Source organism: Scleropages formosus, chromosome 1, assembly GCF_900964775.1.
Source record: "Scleropages formosus chromosome 1, fSclFor1.1, whole genome shotgun sequence".
Lineage (NCBI taxonomy): Eukaryota > Metazoa > Chordata > Actinopteri > Osteoglossiformes > Osteoglossidae > Scleropages > Scleropages formosus.
In genome coordinates, this window is record NC_041806.1 from 30,012,134 (window position 1) to 30,030,926 (window position 18,793).

General features: G+C 44.5%; 1 protein-coding gene across 1 annotated transcript in view; it reads right to left on the minus strand.

The window, feature by feature from the left end:
• Window positions 1-15,396, minus strand: part of spred1 (sprouty related EVH1 domain containing 1) — a 30,160-nt gene extending 14,764 nt beyond the window's left edge. The window contains exon 1 of the mRNA XM_029257804.1: window positions 14,243-15,396. Within this exon, the coding sequence (XP_029113637.1) occupies window positions 14,243-14,274 (32 nt within the window). The 5' untranslated portion in view covers window positions 14,275-15,396. The remainder of the gene's footprint in view (window positions 1-14,242) is intronic.
• Window positions 15,397-18,793: the final 3,397 nt, after the last annotated feature.

Sequence of the window (18,793 nt, forward strand, 5' to 3'; positions counted from 1 at the left end):
CGGTTCAGGGTCCCAACTTCCCTGTTTGAGCACAAGTTGCGCTCTGTTGCGGCCAAATAATGGCAGCCGGCGGCAGACGGTGGAGCAGAGAGGGCCAGAGCGCAGGGAAGAGCTCCGCTGAGGTGACACGTATTCCTTCCAGCGAACACGTGTTGGCGCGTGACGTTCAGCGCTGCGATATGGTCGCTTGCGAGAGGAGTCCAAGCGCGAGACGAGACCGAGTGCGAGACGAACACTCTTGCTGAGCCCCAGTTACGAAGCTCAGGCCTGCTGAGAAAGTCGTAAAAGTTTACAGTTGGGTAATATTTAAGCAGAAAGCGGCGACTCACAGGATCCGAGGTGAAGCCTCCGTAAAGTGAAAAAACGGGCTGTGTTCACTGCCTGTGCGTCTGGTTCGATGGCACAAAACAAGAACAAAAACCGCCGTCCTCATCAAGAGAAATAGTAAGGTTTTTAAAAAATATTAAGTGGGAGGGCACAGTGGCGCGGCGGGTTTGGCTAGGTCCTGCTCCCTGGTGGGTCTGGGGTTCGAGTCCCGCTTGGGGTGCCTTGTGATGGAGTGGCGTCCCGTCCTGGGTGTGTCCCCTCCCCCTCCAGCCTTGCGCCCTTTGTTGCTGGGTTAGGCTCTGGCTTGCCATGACCCCACTCGAGACAAGCGGTTTCAGTTAGTGTGTGTGTGCGTGTGTGCGTGTTATGGGCTGCTCCCTACATCCATACACCTGGCGAGAACTCTCTATCAAACTGTAAAAGCTGCTCAGTTCATCTGACTCATGGGCTAAGAGCTTGGGAGTGAAAAAGTGTCCTTCTCAACACACACAGAGTACAAAATCCTGAGGCTCCGCCCTTATCTCACTTCACACTGTACACTATAACTCCTGCTCCAGCCCATGGTCATATCCCACCTGCACTACTGCAACTCTTTCCTATCTGCTCTTCTGGCCTCTGCCACCAAACGTCTCCAGTTGATACAGAAGACTTCTGTATGAGTTGTGTTCGACCTGCCGAAGCGTTCCCATGTATCCTCTGCCCCGCCAACGTCCTTGTCTGTCATTGGCTTCTTGTAACCCCCAGCATCAAATTCAAGACTCTGGTTACGGCCGACAGAACCGTCAACGGATCTGCTCCTTGGCATCTTTTTCGGTGCTGGCTCTGATGTGGTGGAACGACCTCCCTCTGTCCCTCAGAACTGCTGAACCTCTCTCAACATTTAAGCAGGGTCTGAAAACTTGCCTTTCAGACTCACTTCTCACAAAAACTACACACAGCTACTGGAGTAATATATAGTAGTTCGTATGCTGCAATGTGACCGACCGCACGCATCCAAATTCATACAAGTACTGAAGTGTCGAAGCCACGCTTAAAAATGCAGGAAAGAAAAATGCTGGACGAGCAGCATAAAATTCAGACTGAATGTTGTACTCGCAGTGGGACAAAAAAGATTAAAATTGCTAAATCTTTACAGGTTGAGAAAGAGTTGCATGAGACAGTTTTAAAATAAAAAAAAAAAAAAAAAAAAAAAAAAAAACTGTAAAAGCTGCTTAAATGTGCAAGTACATGACCCTATTGCTTTCATGGGTGACACCTGCACTAAAACCCTCAATAACACCTCCATTATTAATGATTCCAGGTAAAAATAAGTAACAGAGAGAATTTTCTGTTCAGCTTATGAATTAAACCACATAACAGCTAGGGTAACAAGAACAAAGAGGGTTAGGTTCAAAACATTTCATCCCCCCCCAAAAAAAAAAAAAAAACTTCATTCTATTGCAGTTTAAATTACAATACATTACGAAACTTTTCCTCCTCCTGGAAATCAATCAATCAATCAATCAGTCAGGAGGAGGAGCGCTTACAAGTTACCAGCCAATTGAGTCACACAGACCCTTCTCCAGCCAGCAGTCTCCTGGCTCACTGAGCCCACGACACTACACGCACACACAAAGCCTCCTTGATCATGGCTTACATTTTGACCCTGCGTGACCCCCCCCAATAGAGTGAAGGTGGGGGGGGAGCACCTCCTACAATGCGAGAGCGCGGAGGGCGAGGCGGACTGGCCTTAGGCGGAGGCCCCGAAGTTTCGCGACCGGATTCGTTTCCTCCCTCCGCGCTCGCCGAGCCCTCGGGAAATGCGGCTGTGACCACGACCTTCTCTCGTTTCAGTTTTTCAAGTGGGCGGCCCCCAACGTGCAAGCAAACACTCCCTGAACCCCACCCTCCAAAAAAGAGAAAAAAAAAAAACACCAGCGAACGCAGCTCCCCGTTCTCGGGGTCATGTCGCGTATCAGCTTCATCTGCTCATCTCAGCACTCCCTGCGAACGCTGCTCTTCACATCCACTCTGGTGCCTCGGGCACCACGACAGCTGAAGCCGCGCTCCTCCGCTCGTTGCCTGGAGGGAAAAAGTCGGCCGCCGCTGCTTGAACGCGCCAACGAAGTCGGCTGCATCCACCGGCGGCGGCGCCGAGTCCAATCGTGTCGCCTTTCCAAGGACGGATACGTACGTGCCTGCAGCTCGGCGCCTGCGAGCCTCGGCGAGGGCTGTGCCTCCCAGGAGCTCCATCTTCCCGGATGACGGAGCGGCACTCGGCGTTCCGAGCGGACGCTCTGCCCCCGTGAGCGAGGAGCCCGGCGGTGCATATGGCCGCTGGCCGGGGAGGACACGTGAGGAGAGTGCCGATGCTGCGCTGGACATCGGCCAGCCTCTCCCCACAGCTGCGGGGCCGACACTGCGACCGCAAGCGTCCTTGGCTCAACCAGAGAAGCTCTTCCCACCTCACCGCATACCGTTCTAATATCGAATAATATAAAGGAATATCGAGGACGAGCACCCGGAAGGGCGACTCGAACCGTGCGGACACGCTACGTCCTCTCCGTTTCAAGTGGAGTTTCTCCACTCACCAGCGTTACCACGTTAGCCCCCCCCCCCCAACACGCTGCTCTTGTCCCCGTTACGCACACTTCAGCGACACCTACGACACCGTGTGACACGAAGGGCGACGGACACTTACCTGAGCCACAAAACAGGAGTTACACACTACTTGAGGACTACATTTGCCCGCACCGGTCACAGAAATCCATGCGTATTCAGTAACACGCATCAAGGCAAGTGAGAAGAGCACGTGTGTGCAATTATATTAGTATTTCCTGTAGTGTATTTAATAAGCACGGCCGAGTTATATAATCTCAATCAATAGAGAACGAAAGCAGACAGACACAGGTGGCCAGATTCGAATCTGGCGCAACATTACTGGGAGTCACGAAGGTGCCTGCTTCCCAAAAGCTTAGCAAAAGTTCTTCACGGCCGATAAGTTCTACATTTGGTGCCAGTATCCGTCGCAAGCCCTGAGAACGGCGCTCTTTTTAACCCTTCCCTTGCCAGTGCACTATACACATATTACACACATATCATGAGAGAGAGCAGAGCGAGACACCGGTGGACAAAGTGGCATGTTGTTGTGAGCAGCTTCCTGTCGTAACCGAGCACAGTTTCGTCAGCTCGGCCGCATCTCACAGAAATAAACAAAAGACCAAGGAAGAAAGTGCAGTGCAAATAATGCAAATAAATATTAAAAAGGTGGGGGGGGGGGTGCAGCGGGCTTGGTCTGTCCGCTACGTGGCGGGTCTGGAGGTCGAGACCCGCCTGGGGTGCCTTGCAGCGGACTGGCGTCCCGTCCAGGGTGCGTCCTCTTCCCCTTCGGCCTTGCGCCCTGGCTCGCCGCGACCCCGCTTGGGAGAAGCGGTTGTTGCAATTGCAATGTACAATAAATATCGAGCAAACTGCAGAAATCAACACATACCACACCTTACATGAAGACGTAAATCGGTGGCACGTGTCTTTCGTGGCTGTCGAAGCTAAAGTTACCACTGTACCACACAATTGTGGTACACCACACCCACATCTGCACGGACGTGTGCTTTTTTTTTTTTTTTTTTTTGAAGAAAACTTGTCAAAACGTTAAGTTGCATGTTTAAAATTAAAAACTGGTCTCGGCTGTGAACGACACAAAGAAACAAGCCTAAGGGTTACTGTCACACTTAATGGAGGGAGCAGCCCTTTCGACTTTTGTCAGCCCAGTAAATGAAAGCACTCTTCAACAGACATACGTCTATAAAAAAAATTACATGCATCTCTTTAAGATGATTCCATTTTATGCATATGGAAGTTATTTCAATGAAATGTTATATCAGCAGGGGTGCGGTGGAGCAGCAGGTTTGACCGGGTCCTGCTCTCCGGTGGGTCTGGGGTTCGAGTCCCGCTTGGAGCGCCTTGCGATGGACTAGCGTCCCCTCCCGGGTGTGTCCCCTCCAGCCTTACGCCCTGTGTTGCCGGGTTAGGCTCCGGTTTGCCGTGACCCCGCCTGGGACAAGCGGTTTGAAACTGTGTGTTATATTAGCACATTAGTAGGTGCTACTTAAACAACGCACAATTTAAGTTTATTTAACATATATTTGCACAGTTACACTTTACAGTTTAGACTTTCAAACTATTTCGAACATCTGAGTAGAAGCTGTATTTTACAAGCTTTAAAAACATTAAATGGGGGGGGAGCACTGAAACAACTTCAATTAAATTGACGTTACAAGTTTTCACCCAGTTTTCAAGGATGAGCAACCAGTCGTGAGAAAAGCGTTCAGGGAAAAGCGCTTCCAGTAAATATAGCCAAAAAAGATGATGATGTACTGCGTGGGTGGAGCAAAATGGAGGCGAGGCGTCGAGAGGAGGAGAGGAGAGGAGAGGCGAGGCGATGACATCTCGGCCCAAACCAGAGGGGCGAGCCGAGAGGGACGCTGCCGCTGCACGCTCGCCCTCAAACAGGACCACCTGAGCCACCGCTCATGAGAGCCAGGAGAAGTGCGTTCCCACCACACGACAGACCACAGCTCTATCTTCGTGACGAGACCAGAAAGCATCTAACAGGGGCCGACGCCAAGTCGCAGTATCAGGCGCCAACTTCCAAGACCGGAATCCCGTTTCGCTTCTTACCCCTGTTGTGCCGCTCTGGCTCGGCCGCCGCACGACTGCCATTTTTCTCGGCCTTCTATTTCGCCGCGACCGAAATGGCTTTTCCGCATCGTGTGAGAGAAACGAGAATTTCTTTAAAAACGATGCTCGTGTTCTCTTGGTCGGCGGAAGAGCCCGTGTGCCGGATGGGCTACCGGATGACTCATCCTGCTCTCATGTATTGCAGCATGAAAGATGCAGAGAAAAAATGGTGCATGCTGCACAGAGAGGAGGGGGAACAAAACGCTCTCCATGCTGCCTGCCTTCCACAAGCAGGCGGCAGAAAAACAGGCACTCGGGAAAGCGGCACGCGGGCACCGGGACGTATTGAAGGCGCGCGTCACTAACATTGCGACGTTGTCCAGAAAGCCCGAGGAAACAAGAGCAACGTCGCTAATGAGAGGTTACGCAGAAAACAAAACGCTGTTCTGCGTATCACTTTCTGTTCGACAAAATCACACAAAACATTCCCTTTATATCGATGATCATCATCACACCGCTGAGGGACCGAAAAACACGCAATGGTCTGATGGCTAACAACCCTTTTTTGCTTACCACCCCCCCCCCCAAATAAATAAATAAATAAATAAATAAATAAATAAATAAAAACACACACACAACCAAACCATCAATAAAAATAAGCAAGGAAAACAATAACGATTTGAAAAAGAAATTAACACTGCTTCAGCATCATCTGACTACATACCTATCATTTGCGAAAAATAACACGCATGGTGGGCAAACGTGCAAGAACGGAACAAAACCATTTTATTATTTCTGAACAGAACAACAGAAATAATAAAATGATATATAAATGTCTTATATTATTATTATCACATTAGATCATTTATCATTTTATATATGATGACATATAAAAGTATAGAAGTATTCATTCAGGCAAAATGCCATGTTAGCCTAGAAATGTTTAAACACAGTATTTAAGCACAACTGTGATACGGTTACAGCCATACAGATTCCGAAAGCGATTTCGAAAATTCCGTCAAACTGGGAACGTGATTGCTCTTAAAACTTTTCCAACTGCTCGCAAATTTTTCATAGAACGATGAGAAAATTTCCAAATGCAACATGCAGAAATCAAGGTACATAAACAACCACGCGTGAACGAATACTTCACGGTGCCCCGGCGTTCCTTTCGCACCTCAACATATACACGTAAGTAAATGAACGTCACGCGTGCAAAGATTTGAACTGCAATTAATGTAATTTTCTCATTACGCGCTCGTTGTGATCGTTGTCGTCGTTTGTAGCAGGAGCTTTAACAACCGCTGCGAGAAGCACTTTGCCGTCCCGTTTCCATGCCGCATCCCCATATTGTGCACGCCAGCATCCTGTGCCGCGATCAAACAATACCAAGCAAGCGAAAGCGCCCCGCATGCACACCAAAAGCAGACTATTTTAAGACGCAGATCACAGCACGCACTATGACACACTCTGCGAGAACCACAAACATTTTAGCGATGGGAAAACTGGGGTTGCGATAACACAAACGTAGACAAGTGTGAAGTGACGCCGCGCGGGCTCAAGGATGATTTCGTGTAATGAGGGTGGGTGGGATGATGCTACAGAAAGGCGACCATAAACAATACAAACGACTGACTGAGGGGAACCTTCATCGCTTCTCTAACATAGAGGAGACAGCAATGCGTCCATTTCCTCAACTATCAGGCACTTTCTGCTATGGACAAATTAACGTAAGAACGTCGAGAGCGCGGGGTGAAGCTTGAACTACTTCTTCCATGCGAAACATGAAGCACTTGTGTACATCGCAGCCAAATACATGATGTTGCCCAATAAATCAGAGATGGGGATTCACACATGCAAACGGCTCACTCAGCCACAGTGATGTACTCTGCCTTGACACGCCGCATTTCCGCTAGGATTTTCACCTCGAAAGGCCTCCGTATTTTCGAACCTTCTACTTTTATCGTTTCCGCTCGCCCTCAACCGTTACGTAAATAAGTTCAACGTGCTCTATTCACAAAGCCGCTAAATGGAGTTTATGCAAACACTTCATTAGATAAGAGGTTGTTTGCTAATAAGCAGTCTTGTGTAGTACACATAGTAAAGAAAACTGCATTCACAAGAAAAACAGCAACATTCTTAGCCTGTCAAAAGTATAGATTACATGGTCATTATGCAAAAAGATCACAAAAGGAGACCATTTACGGCAGTATCTTCAAAGAAATGTACGCACACTTTTTTAAACTGTAAATATTACTAGCATAATTATAGATTTCCGCCGGAATTTTCATTTGACGGTATCATCTGAAGTCTTTTTGGGTCCAGTCATCGTAGACAGCTCTTGTCCAAGTGTAGAAGTCTACTCTGAAGAAAGAAGAAGTTTGGAGAAACAGGGCATTGAAGAGCAAGAATCAAGCGGAAGACATCCAGTCAAGTAAACATCATTTGTGAGGAAACCTGGGTGAGTAAAGTCAGCAGATTAACATCTACTGAACACCATCCAAAATATTGCCTCTTTCAGGACTGGACCTGGCTTCTCCTCTACTAACGCAACTGGAAATAAATGGCCAAACGACATATCGCAGCAATAACACTATACAGTATTACTACAGCCGCTTTGTGGGTGATTATCAGAAGGACGTTTTGCCCACTGAAGTACCTTACTCAAAAGTACGACAACATGGACCCTCTTCCAGCTTGAGCCAGCAATCTCTTTTAATTCTTTACTTGGTTGTGTTACGCTGCTCTCCATTGCCCTGTGCAGTGCCTTTTTTTTTTTGGCTCATTTATAGAATGAAAAAACAGAAAACCATACAAACACAAGTATGGGTTTTTGGGGGGAAAAAAAAATAAGGTGTGTTTTCATCTTCACAATTATCCTGCACATAAAATCCCCCTTGAGAGTATTAATGAGATTTGGAGATGTGCCCGAACACATATCAGTCACTACTCATCATGCAATTCTTAGGCTTTACGCCGTGTCATTGTCACAAATGTTCGATTTATACATCCTGGCAGCAAGGGACATTTTTAGTTTATTCGTAATGGTATTTTCTATATTTTCTGTTTTTAAAAATCAGCTTGTTATGGAGTGAGAGCAACCTGTGTTTCAGCAATAAAACTCACCCACAGACAGGAAGAAAGTAGGACTTGAGTAATTTAACTTGCTTTCACTGTGTTTACAGCTTGGTGTTCCTGAGTGTTGATGATGAACAACGAAATGAACACTGTACATTGATGGAAAAAGCTGACACTCGACACCGAATGGTAGATTATGGAGGCAACATTTTAATCCTTTTAATTTAGTCCTAATGTACCTTGAAGTTAAATACCTTGGAAAATTCAAAATTTTATCAAAGCTACATCCAAGACTTTCACAGAACCTAATCGGTGAAGAAACTGAGGCATAACTATTCTTACTTTTTTCACTGTACAGATAAAACAAAGTGCTCAAATGGTGAAGAATGTGACCGACTCTTCTGCAATCGGCATTGAAGAGGTTGCAGACATTACTTTTTCTGTCATTTTAGATTGAATGCTGTTTCAAGCTAATAAATGATAATAAAAGTCCTGTGACTGACTGGAGTCCTGCCCACAATATTCCTCGCCTTATGCACCATGTTTCGAAAACAGGATCTGGAATACTGCAACCGAGCACAGGATGAGCAGTTGAACACAAAATAAAGTTTTAAAGTGAGCCTTTAATTCATCACAGTATTGAGATTTTTGCTAAAGTCAACCTGTGAATATAGTGAAGAACATTTGTTTATCCTAAGCTTTTATCAATACTGACGCACTGGCTGGATTTATGACTAAATGAAGTTACAAACCAACTTCTGGTCCCAATTCTGTTTGTACACGGAGGGCCAAGTGCACTTGATTAATCAAAACATATTTAAATGAACAACTATACATTAAAATTTGAGTGCAGGTCTGAGATGCAAACAAAATATTGCACTGGTTCAGCAAGGACCCTAAAAACAAACCCTCATCCTTTATCTGTTAAACAGGAAACAATAAAATGGCTGCTACGGTACTTTACAGCAAATGTACAGAGCATGTTTCAGTGACATTTCAGCTAGTTTCACAGTCTGCTCCCAAAATATTTATAGGAAGTGATCGCTTAAAACAAGAAGTAACTGCAGTTTCAATCGATACAATACATCTTCAGTGATGGGAAAAAAGAGAAAACATCCAATACTACATATAGACGCCAGCAGAAGGAACAATTCATTTTTCACCCCCAAATTCCTCATAATCCAGACCATGTCTTATGATGTCGACAGCATTCATGTTACTACTAAGCTGTATTTAAGAATCTGCCTCAACAGCGCAGTTCTATAAATAACCCTAAGGTCAATGTATATAAATAAAAAAAACGTGACCTACCATATTAACAGAATGGCAGGAACTACTCAATCACGGCGTATTTCCACAAATGTAACGTTCGATGACGGACTGTGGTAAAGGCCTGACCACTCTCTCTCATCTCCATCAGTGAGATATTGTTCCAGTGTTTAGAAGGAGGAACCAGACAGCTTTCTACATTACAGGTCATGGTGCAGTGACAAAACAATGCTATCAGTGTGTTGTTCTCTGCTAGGTAACTCTTGTCAGAACTCACCAGAAGAGGTTTTGCTAATTAAAAATGCTTAAGTATATTTTACTGTGCAAGACAATTCTCTTATTTTTTTTTTAATTACTTGAACCAATCTAACTATAGGATAACATGCATTTTCACTTTTTTTTTCCCCCCAGATTCACAAAATAAACTGTTTTTGCCAGTTTTGCCACATACACCACTCTAGATAAGAATGCCTACCAAGCGAATAAAATGTAAATGAAATTGTATCCCTGGCAACCAGACCTTCCACACATGTATATACAATGCCTATATGCCCATAAGGGAAGATGCTGAAACAGAGACAAGCAATACCAAACATAACTTATTTAACACGTATTTTCTTATTTCATAAAGAGTGAAGTACATCAAGATGTCAGATCTCAGTGATTTGCTTCATCACATGAGCTTTACAGAAACAAAATGTCAGTGAATAGCCAATTTACACTTTAACTATACCTCTACAATAGTCTAACTTCCATGTGAATATTGATCTAAGTATTTACTGGCTTCAAAAGCAAACGAGCGACGAGCAGAGGTGAGCCACTTATTGAGAGCTACTAAATTTAATTTGATTCTAGCTAGCTTCCCCTACCTGTGTCAAAGCTGATTCAAGCAGGAGAAAATGTCAGTGTATGCAGGCTTTAGCCAGACCAGAGTAAGCACAGAATTTCACATATTTTACGGGTCAAGAATGGGACTGACTATAACTGGAAGGTTCGCGATCAAGAAGTGGCTCTTCTTTTGCAACCTTGAACACAGTAGCATCATCACCAGCACTCTGTCATTTTACCATTCAGTTTTTAGAGCCTGACATCCTGTGTTTATGTGTATGCCATTATTAAATTTTAAATTCAAGTTCCTGGTGTGGCTCTTCTGTAGCAACACAATACCTGACCAATATGGTTCCATCAAAATATCAAGCTGTATAGCTGTAATTAGCTGTAATCAGACACCTTGAAAAAAGTGACCGATAAGCTTGTAGCCGATCACAGATTTACAGCTTCTGTAGTTTTTTTTTTTTTAAAATCAAAAGTACTGAATTTTTCAGTTTCACAAGAAATCCTGCACTGTCTACAAGAGTATGCATACAATACATATGAGTTTAAAATCCTGCAGTCAAAACTGCAATTAAAGAATAACATGCCAAGTTGAGTATTTCCAACATTACTGAAGAGTATACTTTAATTTGCTTAATATTTCTATATATTTTGAAAATTTAACCACAGTATGCACATGAACATAAGACATCACTGACTCATCAGGCTCCAAAAACTGAATGGGAAAAAGCAGACAGCAGCACACAACTGTGCTGAAAGCTGGTAAACACTTATTGTTTACAGTTACACAAATGAGGCTTTCCTTTCATCATAGAAGCATAACATTCTTCTCTGAACACTTGACTATGAACAGAATGTGTGTAAGAATGGTTGGGTGAATTACAGATTTTTAAGGCTAGTAACACTTTGATGGAGGTGTTCAATGCCCCAGAATGGAGTTAGTGGAACAGCAGAGCATTAACAGGTTAACATCTTTATTTAATCCACGCCAAGAGGGGACAACGTGAGCTTGGCTGGGTCCGGCTCTCTGACAAGTCTCTCGTTCGAGTCCTGCTAAGGGTGCCTGGGGCGGCACGGTGGCACAGCACGTGGCACAGTGAGTAATGCTGCTGTCTCACAGCAGCACCTGGGTGATATGAGAGAACGTGGGTTCGATCCTTGCTCAGTCTGTGTGAAGTTTGCATGTTCTCCCCATATCTGTGTGGGTTTCCTCCGGGTGCTCTGGTTTCCTCTCACAGTCCAACGACATGTTGTTCAGGTCCCCCCATAGTGTGAGTGTCATGCGTGAGGGTGTTTCACTGATGCATGAATGAGTAACCCCTTCTAAGTAGTGTATCTAGCAGTGTAAGTTGCCTTGGTGAATAAGGTGTACGGGCTAGTAACACTACATAATATCCATTGTAAGGCGCTTTGGACAAAAGCGTCTGCTAAGTGAATGAATGTAAATACCTTGTGACAGAGTGGGCGTCCCGTCCTGGGTGTTTCCCCTCCCCCTACATCCTTGCGCCCTGCATTGCCAGGTTTGGCTCCAGTTTGCTCCGACCCCGCTTGTGACAAGCGGTTTCAGACAGTGTGTGCGCGCGCATCCGCAGAGCAACAGCTACGACATACAATGAGAGACCGCATTCAGCGACAAGACAAACCTTACTATAAGCCTTAATGAATCTGAACAGCAGAACACTAAGAACAATACAACCCCTAATCCACTTAAACAGCTTTATAAAATTAGGAATTTAAATGGTTGGCTAAAATAAGTAAATAAATAAGAGCACCAAGTGTCAGTAATCCTACAACCCAACAAAACCAGGTGGCTTGCCACCATGCCACAAGACACATCTCAGGCAATGCACATTTCTGCAGCTTGAAGAATGAAACCCATGGTAACACACAACCATAAATGACGGGGAAGGGATTTCACAGCAGGCTTCATACGGTTAAAGAGGCCAGAGGAGAACATCGGATGGAGATGGGCCCCCCTCTCTTCTCCCGTCCCGTCTCCTCCCCTTCCCCTGCAGGAGACAGGCCCAGGGCCCCAGCAGCCAGCCCTTCCGCCCTCTCGTCGTCTCGGCACGCCTAAGGGGCTATTAAACATTGAAACGCTTCCTCTTTCATTCGCTGCCTTCAAACAAAGCAGCGGACGGAGAGTGTTTAGCGGCACACTCGCATATGATGCCACCGTCATCGAGGTGGGTGTCGCAAAAGCGTGTCTTTCACAGCACCTCACACAATCCCTCAAACCATTCCAGGTGGAAAAACCCAAGTATCTTTCAGTAAGGCCGCCCACCGAGCTCCTTTTCATCTACACCAGGCTGCTCTTGTCCATAATACTGTCAATACCACGTTTTATACACTATCTGGGCCCCTCGACCAACATGCAGTCGTGAGACTCACAAAAGGGCAAAACTGGACACGAAAACGTGCATAAAGCAGGTAATGAGGCCGGCGGTCATCTACGGGCGACTGGAGAAGAGGCCTTAGCGCAGGACACGGTCATATTTCGCTGACAAGAACAAACAAGACACTTGAGTTGAGCAATGACATGAGGAGAAATGTAACATTTGCCCAAAAGGGATGCGTTCCAACCCAGCGCCACTGAACGAAGGTGGCATCCCTGAAGATGACCGAAAAAGGGCTACCTGCTAACTGACACCCCCAAAATGTGTGTTTTCTGTCAGGATTATTACCCAAAGGGCTGTGTGTTGTGTGTGCCTGAGAGCTGAACACCAGCAGGAGCATTCAGGTGTTTCTGGAACAAAGCGCTTCTTCTAGAAACTCGTCGAATCGAACGTCACCAAAAAAACCCACACGAGGCGAGGGGGGACCAAGAAAAAAAAAAAAAAGACGAGACGAACCTTAAAGGTCCAGGAAATGGTCACGAAAGGACTCGCCTCCAACCGCCCTTCGCTTCGGACTGAGAACGGTTTTTTTTTTTTTTTTTTTTAATTAAAAAAAAAAAAATAAATATATTGGAAAAACCACAGCGGCGGCGACAACGACGCCGCTGCCGCCGCCTGAGCGCGCGCGCCCTGTGAATGGGCAGCCAGGTACTTTATGAATGGGAAGTCACGTGAGCGCGACGGCACCTCCCCGAGTCGCTGTTTCTCACAGACTGTCAACAGCCGCACGCAAAAGAGCGGCCCATTAAATCCACACCCGTTCCAAGTGGAGCCGCGACCGCAAGCGAGCCTCATAAGTAAATGAACGCCAGTGCCACTCTGGGAAATTTACCCATTAAAATGTTGCGGCTATTACCGTTTAAGTGTATTTTTATGAATGGCGCCTGAGGTATGCAAAAGTGTGATTGAGGAAAAATATGGCGTCTTCGTTTTTTTTTTTTTTTTTTGAGTTACTGACATTGCAGCAGTCGACCCACTCTGTCTGCTTTTCGAAGACGCTGCTCTTCGAAAACGATATTTAATCTTGAAATGCTCTTTAATTTATCGTTATATCAACAAAAAAAGGATGTTTGCGTGAAAAATGGGGGAAACGCGTTTCTAAACGGGAGACGAAACGCAATAAATAAACTTAACATCGAAAGCTAGCCAGCTCTGCAGCTCTTTCTCAGGCACGAGACGAGACGAGAGCGGGCAAAAAAAAAAAAAAAAAAAAAAAAAACGCACAGCAACATTTCGCCTATATTAAACTCGTCACTCATCAGTATCAAATCCTCAACTCATATCATATTTAGTCATACGTCTCATGTGGTTACATAAAATAGTCAGCATTCCTTAGCAGCTTCTGGCCTGAGTATTCTTTTCTATCACCATTCACAAATTTAATGAGCTTGGGACTGAATAGCTACATGGTAAAACGGTTAATGGCCACACAGTGACAGAGTGAGCACAACCGAAGGCTTTATTCTCAACTCGAGCAAATTGGTGTCATCATGAGAAAGATGTCGGGGGCTTTTTCCCCCGATATTTATGTGGAAAGAATGGGATTAGAGGGATGGAAGCAGAGAGAGAAGAGGGCAGAGTAGCTGGACAAAGGAGCACTGCGATCGCGGAGCGCGGGTGATGCGAGGCGAGGGGTCCGGCGGCTCGGAGCGGAGCGGAGCCGAGAAGAGACACACACTTACTCGTTGTTGGGATTGACCGACTCCTCGCTCATCTTTCCTCACGGCGATCCGAGTCCGAGCAGCACCAGCGACGCAGTCACAGCGGGGAAAATTAACACGAACATCTCCATTCTTCGTTATTTTTATTCGCGTGAAGATCGATAGTTTTGTATCGGATACAGAATTTTTTTTTTTTTTTTTTTTTTTAAATAAGAAACTGTCTAGGGCGAATGCATGGCAGCCTGTCACACACGAGCGTGTTCCACCGGAGAGAACGGCAAGATGGAGCTTTTTCTTTCTTCCACTGCAGTGAAATCCAGCCGCCGCAAAATAAACATCTTTCCGAGCAGCACGCCGAGCAACGCTCCACTAGCTATGTAAATGACGGCGCTTTATTGAAAGAAAAGTGAAGAAAATAAAATGAGACAAAAGAGAGAAGAGACACGTTATCCAGAGCTCCGGATTCCCTCGGTAGGGACACTCGACTCGGCGGTTATGTAGCACTGTGGGCGCTGCATCCGAGCTTCCACGCAGAATGCATCCACTTTCCACCGACAAGGGCGTAGTTTTATTCTACAGCAAAAGCAGGGTGAAAAATAAGCAACAAAAACACTTGTTTTAATGAGGCGATGCAACGTCCGTTTCCTCCCCGAGCTCCATTTTCAACTCGGCGATGCACATAGGAAAACTGGGCGGAAGCGTCGACCTCAACTCCAGAAATGGATCCTTCCGCGGCGCTTCCAAAAAAACCACGAAAAGGAGCACATACGTGTCCGGGCAAACTTCGCCACGCGTGCCAGCTCGTGTGGAAATCCACGTATGTCTATAATACATATCGCACAGAGGACTTCCAGGGTACGCTTGGTGGTTGTCCCTGAATAGCCTTTTAAAAATAGTCCCCCCGCACTTCCCAAAAGAAGTTTCCTGTGAGTGACACGGGGAGTGCAGCGATACTGAAAGCCGAGTGTGCGAGTGCGTGAGAGTGCGAGGACGCGCGTGCTCGTGGCGCCGTGCGCAGCGCCGATGTCCACACTCCGCAATGGAACGGCGCGGTTTGTGTGGAGAAACACACTTTGTTGCAGTGACAATTAGAAAGCGAGTGATCAAAGCACATGGCTGGCATTAGATCACGTCCGCGTATATGCAATTTAAAATGCATTCATCGAGCAACATTTCAGGAGCGCAACGCTGTTTTCGCCGACCACGTGCAATTCACGTAACTTCTAGCCCACACACAGTAACATCTTCGCATGGTTGGTGAAGACCAGGTGCGACTCAGTGTTGTGTTTAGTGCCCAACTTTTAGCATAATCTTAAGTACTTTTTTTTAGTTGCACACAGTCACGTGTGTGTGTGTGTTGCAGTAAGAAATGGGTTATATTTGCTCGAAAACTCCACAAGTGCCACCATCGGATGTAATAAACATTTTTGGAGTGGCTGTGCTGTGCAGCGTCCGATTTAGTGCTTTAAACCAAAGTGAGAGCTGCTAGCATAGTGGTTAGCGCTGCTGCCTTTGAACCCAAAGGTTGCAGGTTCGAATCTCATCTCTGCCTGTAGTTCTCTTGAGCAACGTATTTACTCTAAATTGCATTAGGAGAGTTACCTAGCTCTGCTAAATGGGTAAGTAACTATAAGTGGATTAACGTTGCAAATTGCTTTAAAGAAAAGTGTCAGCCAAAAGAATAGATGTGAATGTGTTTATTAATCTGTGATGTAAAATGCATGGTTATGTCCCCTGTAAAGTATTTCATGTGTGGGACTGCAACACTTTTAAGAAAAGAATGATGGCACTCCTAAGGACTATGCTTTGCAACCACTTTCTCACATGGTCGGTGAAGAGCTATGAGATCATCACCATGGAACCATGACTGAGAACTGAGCAACTGGTGCCGTTGGACTTAGATCAAGTAAACCAGCAGGATGCAGTGCAGTTGGTTTATAAAAATATACAATCCTTACATTGTGGGCTGTGCACTTCTATATTCCAGCGACTGGCCGAATGGACTGGGCCACCGCCTTGTAACATGACCGTTGTGGTGGTTGGTAGGCTGGCACATGCTGTAGTCCTTATCCTCTGTCGATACTGAACAAAATCTCTAAAATGTTGCTTTATAAAACTATAAGTCACTTTTGCCAATGTCATGAGCCAGATAAAGTGTAATAATTATGTGTATCGTCATGCAGTAACTGGTAAACCTTTCAATATTATTTGATTACTTAAAAACAGTGACGGGAAAAAAAATGTACAGTTATTTAATATTTATTCCTTTAGCGGGCCATTTTCTCCAATGTGACACTTTGATTTGGAGAAAATGGTCCACTAAAGGAATAAATAATCTATTAGTAATTACACTATTAGTATTAATTATACTAAATTAGTATTTAGCTGACACTTTTGTCCAAGGTGACATACTGTAGTAAATTAGCAAACATCTTTCACAAATCAATGCGGTAGAGCAAAGTAACACACACTGATGCAATGAAAACACTCAGCTCTTATAACAGATGTAACTTTATGAGATTGCTAGCTTTCTCACTATAATTTTACTTGGCAATACCAATAGCGCTCTGTTTAACTTAACATCTTTTCAGTTATGCTGACACATTAAACAAATAATATTCGGGGAGAAAAACATTTGTATGAAGCAAGTACAGCTTTTACATTTACATTTAGTTATTTAGCAGATACTTTTGTGCAAAGCGACGTACATCTCCGAGAACAAGACAAAAAGTGCATGACATCAACAGAAGGACAGATCCGGATGCAAGCATGGTGCTTCTTGAGTGCAGCCGAGTTTTAAAATATGCTTATGTTTACGAAAAATTCTCAAAGCTAACTTTGGCTCAAGCATTTGATCTTTATTAGGAAATTTTAAATGCAAAGCACACTGGTCTGAAGTAAAGCCCATGGAATTTCAGTGCCACTCAGACATGTTGCCCAGAGCAGGTTCGTACTAGATTATTAGAGGAAGTTGAATGTCCTGAAAGAATTCAGCAATGTTTACATTTACATTTATTTATTTAGCAGATGCTTTTCTCCAAAGCGATGTAAATCTCAGAAAATAAAATGTGTGCATTACATGTTTGGCACATATCTATAATAATTGGGATTACAGATCTGTAATCAATTGGGAAATCAAGTCAACATACAGCACCAATGCCATTGTTACCTGTAATCTGATTTAGAAGTCCTGTTTAATCTGGAATGCACAGGAGGGGTGGGCAGCCACTGGCACTTTGACCCCCGGAGGTTTTATTTTTTTGTTCCCTCTCTTGACTTTCAATCTGGAGTTTTTTTTTGTTTCTTTCCCTCGTGGCCAATAGGTATACTTATAGCTTTAATAAATGCATCGATAATGTGTTACGCCAGTTTGTAATTAACAGTTATTTTTGTTTCTTTGCCCTTTTGCCTTTGTTCAGCACTCTGTGTCACTGCGTGAGAAGAGCGCTCTATAAAACAAACTGAATTGAATTGAATATCTAAATAATTGTTAAAGAATGTGCCCAAAATTACAAAAAGATGATTCAGAAAAAAATATTAAATTATAACAACAAAACTTCAACACACAGCACTTTGATTTAAAATATGGTACTGCTTTTGGTGTTTCTGAACTTCAGGTAATCTTTATGATTTGCATCAGCGTTGAAGGATTTCACATTCCTCCTGACATTTACATTACACTTTTCTTCAAAGCCGTGTATAAAGTCCATTTATCAACAAGCAACGAGCCGGAAATGGAGGAGGGCAGCATTTATGCAACCGTGCAGGGATTGATCAGGTCCTGTAGGTTTAAGGGTGCTGATCCTTTGACTGTCATATAGGACATAACCAATGGACAAAGACAAGGAGTTAATATCTAGACTGTATATTATCTAATAAACTTCTTTTGCAGTTAAATTAGTGTGAAAGTCCTTTTCATAATGTGTTCACAATGAGTTCACACTCATCTACACTGATGAGTTTTTACTATACTAACCATAAGTTTAGCACATCTTATTAGTTCTTTTTAATTAAATTACACATTACTGTGATTTTTAAAGGTTTGCTGTTTACTGTTCTTGCTGCACAGAATAAAAAAGGCCATTTCTGCAAAAGCGCATATATGCATTGTATAATAATTCATTGCAGGATGTGTCATGTACTGTCAGGATGTGTGCCGCTGTGACTACTGAATTAGAAATGAAAGCAAAGAAAATCAAAAACTTTCTGTTCTTGTTCTAAGCGGAAGGAGGGATCACTCAGGTGACAGGCAGAACACTGAATACAGTAGTGCTTTAGTTCATGACCAGCAACGACACTGACGTACCGTGGAATCACATGGAAGCAGCTTCTGTGGAGAATATCTGACAAGCCCAAGAACATAATGACACGTCCCAACGTGAAGCTGTAGACACCTGAACAGTAAGCAGTTTGTTTAGGAGATAGAAGCGGAAGATACGGACGTATGGTTTTCCATCAGGGATGGAGTTACCCAGAAATATCACCCAAAACAGATGCCGAAAAGCAACAAAAAAACAAAGATATTCAAGGTGGTAGAAATGGACAACTATGTTACACATGAAGAAGCACGTG